Raw genomic sequence first — 7,949 nt, forward strand, 5'->3', positions numbered from 1 at the left:
AGAACAAAATGATATATATTTATCTAAAGCAAAACATTGCTACCTTTTTTTTTTTTGGCAAGGACAATATCCCGGTCAATTTATGTGTAACTCGATTATTTCATAGCATATATATTTTCTTGCAATAGCATAAGTATAGAATAACTCTACCCACTAACATCAATATTCCATTAGTTTAATAGAAATATAACCCCTAAAAAATAAAAGAAAAAAAATGAAAAAAGCTAAAAACAAAAAAGGGAACCAAGAAACATTCCATTTGAAGATGAATAATAATAAAATTGCGAAAAAGGAAACCGTCATCAGCAATTATGCAGCAAGTCAGAGTCAATAACGGCCCATAGGTCCACACGCTACGGGGACGAGCGGTACGGACCACCCATTTTCCACGAGAGCCCACATAGTGGCGTTGTTTTAACGCTATAATATAAAAATACTAAACATTGACTTCTCAATTAAACCTAGTGTTATTAAAACTAAAATAAAAATAAAAAAGGCACCACCAAGGTTTCATAAGAGACAAACCTTTCTAATGATAGTAAGTTTTATGCACATTAACGATATAAAAATATATACACAATTGTTTTTATAATATTTTGAAAAATTTATACACGTAAAAACTATACTCACTTAATAGGACATTCTATTAGTTATATGAACTAACATGATAATTTAATATATTTTCACTTCAACTTGTAACTTTATTTTAGTAACTTCATGTATTTTGATGGAAAAAACGAAAAAAACAACTTTGTTTGCACCAATTAATGAATATAAAATATTTGTTCAATCATACAAAGTTTATTGCTCTATCATTATTAAATAATATACATTTAGCTTGATTTTGTAGTAACTCTTAACATTAAATTATTGAGTTTAAATAAGTATTTTGCAAAATGGATATAAACAAGTTTTTTTCCTGTAAAAATGGCGTGGGGTAGCCACTTTTTAAAATAGCATTTACTTTTTATTCAGTATTTTTAATGCTGAGCAAAAGTAGCCACTAGTCTATTAAAATTAATATGAAAAGATTGAGTTACTCTTTCCTTCCTAAACGGAAATACAGTGGGTTGGATAGATACGTCATATTCATATTCTTTCATTACATCTCATGAACTCTTCTACTTGTTCCTCATTCTTTTTTTTAGTCTATGAGTTTTCAATCCCCAAATTAAGTTTTTTGCTTTGCCGAAGCTGCTTTTGATGGAGACGGCCTTACTAGTAATATTTGATTTATGAAGAATACTTGACTTACGAAGAAAGGCAAGTTAATTTTGATGCAGAATACTTGATGATGGCGAAGGATGCAGAATACTAACAATATATACTTTCAAGTCTAACGATGCAAAATACTGACAAGGATGTCGAAGCTGATTTTGATGCAGAATAGTTGACTTATGAAGAAAGGCAAGTTGATTTATTAGTGACATTTATGATTTATTAGACATGTAGTCCTAAACTTTGAGTTACAAGCACAGAAATTAAGGACAGGTAGTCTTGAACTTAGAGTTACAAGTTCGAAAGTTAAGGACAGGTAGTCCTAAACTTAGAGTTACAAGTTCAAAAACTAAGGACAAGTAGTCCTTAACTTAGACTTACAAGCTCATAAATTTTGGGCAGCTAGTCCTCAACTTACATTAACAAGCTCATAAGTTAAGGACACTTGTGTCCTGAACTTAGAGTTGGAAGTTCAAAACTTAAGGACATTTGGTCCTTAACTTAGAGTTACAAGCATATAAATTAAGGACAAATAGTCCTTAACTTAGAGTTATAAGCACAGAAATTAAGGACATGTGGTCCTGAACTTCGAGTTCCAAGTTCAAAAGTTAAGGACATGTAGTCCTGAACTTAGAGTTACAAGTTCAAAAATTAATTAAGGACAAGTAGTCCTAAACTTAGAGTTACAAGTTCATAAACTAAGAACAAGTAGTCCTTAACTTAAACTTACAAGCTCATAAATTAAGGACAACCAGTCCTGAACTTACAGTAACAAGCTCATAAGTTAAGGACACTTGGTCAAGAACTTAGAGTTGGAAGTTCAAAAATTAAGGACACTTGGTCCTTAGAGTTACAAGCACAAAAATTAAGGACAAGAATCCTTAACTTAGAGTTACAAGCACATAAATTAAGGATAAGTAGTCCTGAACTTCGAGTTTCATGTTCAAAAGTTAAGGACATGTAGTCCTGAACTTAGACTTACAAGCTCATATATTAAGGACAGTAAGTCCTGAACTTACAGTAACACTCTCATAAATTAAGGACAGCTAATCCTGAACTTACAGTAACAAGTTCATAAGTTAAGGACACTTGGTCCTGAACTTTATGAGCAGAAGGGTATTTTCGTCCGGGTGGGTAAAGTTTATTAAAGCAATGGCTAAAGACTAAAGACATTTTAAACAGTGGCTTAAAAGTAAATACATATTTGATTAGTGGCTAACCGTGCACTTCCCCCTTTTTTCTTCAGGCTATGGTCCTTAGAGGCGGAAGAAGCATTTTGATAATAAGGGATTTGGTTTGATGGATACAACAACAACATATCCAATATAATTTCACAGGTGGGGTCTGAGATTTGGTTTGATAGATAAGCAAAAATAATTGTGAGATAAAATTTAGTGTGGTATTATCTCTTGTTTGGTGGCTAATTTTGGAATAAGTTATTCCAAAATTAAAAATAGTACACAGATAACTTATATTTGCCATAAATTGGAATAGTAATCACAGGATAAAACAATAAAATTGACAATCACAAGATTAATACCATATACCAAACAATCTATAAGAAATAATATCGCGATTTTAATCCCAAAATAACTAATCTCAAAATAACAATCACATTATAACTAATTCCAATATAACCTGTCTTCAAACGAAACAACACGTAAGAGTCTATTTGGTCAAGCTTCTAGGAAGCTAAAAGATTTTTTTTAAAAAAAAATTACTTTCTTGAAAATTTGAGGTGTTTTGCTAAAATAGATAAATGCTTCTGAGCAGTAATAAAAGTAATTTTTTTGCATTAAAATTTTTAGCTTATTCCAAATAGCATAAGTTAAAAGTTAATTTTATCAATACAAATATATTCTTACCATAAATTTATGTTTTTCAAATTATCTCTCATTAATATAGCATTATTTTTATTTATATCATCCTGTTTTATTTCTACCATATGTATTTCTCTATATAATAATCTCTCTACTATAAATAGATTTCTCATTTTTTCTTCTATCAACTTTTTCTTCTTCTTTGAAATAACAAACCTAATCACCAAATTAGAACATTTTCTTCACAGGGTTTGATTTTTTTTATTGTATGCTAATTTATTTTATGTTTTACATTTTAATTAAATACTTTTATAATTTAAATTCATTTCTCTTTTTAAATAATTGTAAACTGGACCTTGATACTATCATTTTTTTCATAATTTGACATTTAAGAGTATTTTTTTGAAAAGATTGGTCAAATACAATTTACTTATCACATCGCAAAAAACATAATTAGCCAAACACAACCTAATATTTTCCAAAATTACTATTTCTAAAAAGCACTAATAAAAAAATACATTTCAAAATAAATAATTGACACCAAACAAATTCTAAGTTCAACTAAACTTAATATTTTTAACACAAAATTTACTAAAATTTCATATGATATTAGTTATCAAACCCTGCAAAAAACTTTACCGTAATTATTAACCCTTCAAAATCTCGGAAAACATCTTTTGATCCCAACAACCCAAGAAAGACTTGATTCTCTTTTAAATGGAAGCCCAGCCACCAAAATTGCGACTGCTCCCAAGTCATATCCCTCAAGTCACAATATCCTACTTTGGTTTCTCCTTTTGTTTGGGATAAGAGAAAGACAGTAATGTCAGGAGGTATAGCCCGTGGCCGTCTTGCAGAGGAGCGCAAAGCTTGGCGCAAAAATCACCCCCATGTTAGTTTTTATTTTTATTTTTAACTCTTTCTTGATTTCCGGTTTTTATGGTTTGGATTTGTAAATTTTAGTACTTGTTTTTGAATGGTTATTTTGGTTATATTTAGGGGTTTGTAGCTAAGCCAGAGACACTTTCGGATGGGTCAGTGAACTTGATGGTGTGGCACTGCTCCATTCCTGGTAAAACAGGAGTATGTTTTCAACTTTTCATCAACCCCAATCAGTATTTTGTTTGTTCCCGTCCTTGTATTTTTCTTACTAGGATATAAAGATTTCAACTTTGCTCTGTTTCCCCACAAAACTTGTGACTGTGAATGATCTATCATGATCAGCAATTAAAGGGTCAGCCAATTTGATTCCTTTTGTTGGTTTTTTATTCTGTCTGTTGTAGTATTTTTGCAGTTACTTATGAATCTTTGTCGAATAACGTGTTTTTTCTATGTTACTGGATTGAAGCCCTTTGATAGGCATCAAATTATAGCTCCTAGGTTATCTTGGTTTTGTTAGAATTATGTTTAATTAGGACCCTCTCGAACTTTCGATGTATATGTTGATTACCATACTGCTTAATGTTGAAATTTTTTGCAGGTTAACCCCCCCCCCCCCCCCCACACACACACACACAAAGAAAAAAGAATCACAAACCACGCGAACCTTTTATGATACCATTAGCAGCGTGCAAATGAAAATGTAACCAATGCCATTGATGACTTTGGATTCACATCTTTTTTGTTGACTCTCTTAGTAGCTTTGATTAAATGGTTTCTCAATGTTTTTTAAATTATCACCAAGTATGGTATAGTTGGGGATGCAAAATGGACACATTTTACCGTATTCGTTAAGAGGAATCTGAGGGCTGTACATGAGGTTTCAATGAGTTGCTGCTGTTTCTGTCATTAGGCTATGCTCATGGTTATCCAAATTGGTTTGAAATCTTTACATCAACTTCATATACGATTATCACCTGTGATTAAGATTTGTGATTCCTTCATACTTTGGAAAAAAGTTCCATTGGCTGTTAAAGGAATCCAAAATATTTTGATGGTTAGCTTTATTTCTCATTGTCATTTGAAGGATATCAACTCAATCATTTTCTTGTCCAATAAATAATTCAACTTCCATGTAGGGATGAGAACATTGTGGTTGCATTTGGTTTACTGGTTTGAAATTACCTTGTCATAGCACTAGGCTCATTATGCAATAAATTGGTACTACTTTAGTTCCCATACCACTTCAAAACTCAAATTTAGCGGCAATAGTGGACCAAGGATTTCAAGAAGATAGTTGCACAACTACCTTTAATAAAGATGGTTATATGGAATCTAATGGTAACGAAAACTAAACCGGTAGCTAGAATTAGTTGATTCTATCATCTCAATAAACTATAATATAGTTTATAATAAGTGGTTAGAAGTTTATTCGTGTACAGCCACTAAGAGACAAGAGCTGGTATTGTTTGGTATATTTAAAATTATGTTGAAGCTTTTGTTTGACTTAGTCTCGCAAACATGAAGTTGATCAAGAAAATGAAGGTCTGGAAGAACTTTAGATCATCATTACTGAATCTAACAAGTAAAACTTAAATTGAAAGAAAAAGTGATATATGTATAGGCAAGCCGATGCACAAAGCATACTGCATTCACGCAGGGTTGGGAGAAGGGGCGTACTTAAGGGATGTGATGTAGAGAGCTTACCCTAATGCAAGTATTAGTGGCTGTTTCCACACCTCGAACCCGTGACCTATACGTCAGATGGAGACAACTTTGTCGTTGCTCCAAGGCTCCCATCAAAAAAACTATACATGTATAGTATATGAAATCTTGAAGAGGATCATCTCTTGGTTAGTAAAATCTACATATTCCAATCTTGAATTAAATGAAATTTGCATGGGTACAATACTTTTTCTACTGACCAGGTTTATGAATAAGTTTTACTTGTTGAAAGTGAAATCAAATGCTCATAATAGGGGTGACTATTTAAAGCTAGATTGAGAAAATAGATCAAGTTGAGCAAAATAGTGTAAAAGTTATAGAACTACTTGTTTTGTACAAATAATCAAATGGCTGCTCCTTAATTTATTTCCTTTTCCCCCGTGATTTCCTTTGATTCCTCTGTTTCCCTATTTCCTGTATTGTAGTTTGTATTATGAAACGATTATGATTACAAAAAAGATTTGGGAGCTTTATATGTTCATAGTAATCTCTAGTTTTGCTTTTTATGTTATGGAACAGGTTAAACCATGGTTAATTGTTAGGAATAGGTGTACTATTTTACGGAAAATTTCTTGGTGACAATATGCAGAGCTCATTCCTTTTATACTTTGCGTTACAGGGTTTTGCCCAACATCAATATAAATATTTACCTTATCAGATAAAGGAAAAAGAATAAAAAGCAATAGTATGATGCTTGTTAAACATTAGCATTTTCTGATTCTTAACCATGTACGTTATTAGTAGGTGCTTTTTGGGTAATTAACACCTTTTGAGTACATGCAGACGGATTGGGAAGGCGGTTTTTATCCTGTTACGATACACTTCAGTGAAGATTATCCTAGCAAACCACCTAAGTGCAAATTCCCACAAGGCTTCTTCCATCCGAATGTGTATCCATCAGGAACAGTTTGCTTGTCGATCCTCAACGAAGATAGCGTATGTGGAGTGTGCCATTTATCTGTATTATTTTCCTTCTTGTTGTCTCTGTTTACTAATATGACGGCTGTTAATTTTGTGTTTATCATGGATAGGGGTGGAGACCAGCCATTACAGTGAAACAGATACTGGTTGGTATCCAAGACTTGTTAGATCAGCCAAACCCTGCTGATCCTGCCCAAACTGAAGGGTATCATCTCTTTATTCAGGTAATTTGATTTCGTCAAATCAATTTTTTTTGCCTTCGCCAAATCACTTGTCTTACCCTCAATTCTTAATATTTCCAAAAATTTTGACATTGCCAAAAAGGTGCAACTAGACACTTTTAAAGCTTCAAGAATGGACCCATTTTTCCTTATAATACACTAAACTTTCAAAGTTCATATTGACACTCATGGAGGGTCGTCAGATGAGGTAGTTTAAAAGGGGATATATGGACTACTAATTTAACCATGGTGAGTCGAGTCGAGTCCACTTAGCATGGGATAGAGGAGTATTATCTCATGTCTTACAAAGTTGGCATGATTAGCAGTGCTTCAGCTTCGTTATGTCACAATAAAAATCCTATCACCTATGCATTGAACATAAAAGTGTAGATCTGGCGTTTATTGGTGGTTATCCTATCACCTCGAGTCTCACCGCCACTGATTTATCAAAAAAATAAAAATATTAATTTTCACGTGCTTGAGCGGTGAAAAAAGAAACGAGGCTCACACGTGAGGGGTCATGTAGAAGATTAAACTAAGTGTTTAAAGGTTTGCCCTCTCTAGCAGTTTAAGCTTGTAAATGAGATGATTGATCATGGATGAGTTTATGCAGGATGCTATTGAGTACAAGAAGCGGGTTAGGCTGCAGGCCAAACAGTATCCACCTCTGGTGTAGTCTAAATAATGTTCGTATGATCGTATTGTGGTTCTAATGCAACTTCAAACTATGGTATTCATAGCCTGCTGATAGCTGACAATCTTCTGGCAAATGATGCTGACTTGGTTTTTGTTGCAGTGGCAAAGTAAAATATTATAGTTGGAAGTTATACCTGATTCTGCTTCTCATTGTTCTCAATCATTATGTGTATAACAAGCGGAAGTTACAGTTGTTTCGGACAGCGGAAACATGTCAGACATTGTTATTTTCATTCCTGAAATGAGAGTTCATTAACTATAGCTAGTTTCTTCTTCTGCGTTATCTCATTATACTCTCTGTGCTTTTGGTCCCAAGTCAGTTCCCTTTTCTTTTGATTTAACTTATATCCGTCTAATTTAGTTTGTTATATCCGGTTTTTGCTCTAGGTTACTAGTTCCCCTTATTATTGATAGTTAGTTACCTGTAGTTATTTTTTAGGTAAAGTTTCTTTTAAAATGTCGGTGTATA

General features: G+C 32.8%; 1 protein-coding gene across 1 annotated transcript; it reads left to right on the forward strand.

The window, feature by feature from the left end:
• The first annotated feature begins 3,723 nt into the window (after positions 1 to 3,723).
• On the forward strand, positions 3,724 to 7,741 carry LOC104232016 (SUMO-conjugating enzyme SCE1). Its single transcript, XM_009785110.2, has 5 exons — positions 3,724 to 3,930; positions 4,038 to 4,121; positions 6,426 to 6,578; positions 6,674 to 6,787; positions 7,398 to 7,741. Exons 1-5 carry the CDS (start codon positions 3,862 to 3,864, stop codon positions 7,458 to 7,460), a joined length of 483 nt encoding a protein of 160 aa, XP_009783412.1. The 5' UTR covers positions 3,724 to 3,861; the 3' UTR covers positions 7,461 to 7,741.
• The last annotated feature ends 208 nt before the right edge of the window (positions 7,742 to 7,949 follow it).

This window comes from Nicotiana sylvestris, chromosome 9 (genome assembly GCF_000393655.2).
Source record: "Nicotiana sylvestris chromosome 9, ASM39365v2, whole genome shotgun sequence".
NCBI lineage: Eukaryota > Viridiplantae > Streptophyta > Magnoliopsida > Solanales > Solanaceae > Nicotiana > Nicotiana sylvestris.

Excerpts from the sequence above, each read along its gene's own strand:
- LOC104232016 (XM_009785110.2), top strand. The coding sequence starts at position 3,862 with ATGTCAGGAGGTATAGCCCGTGGCCGTCTTGCAGAGGAGCGCAAAGCT. Across the intron at positions 4,122-6,425 it reads CCATTCCTGGTAAAACAGGA|ACGGATTGGGAAGGCGGTTT; the intron begins GTATGTTTTCAA and ends GAGTACATGCAG. Across the intron at positions 6,788-7,397 it reads GGTATCATCTCTTTATTCAG|GATGCTATTGAGTACAAGAA; the intron begins GTAATTTGATTT and ends GAGTTTATGCAG.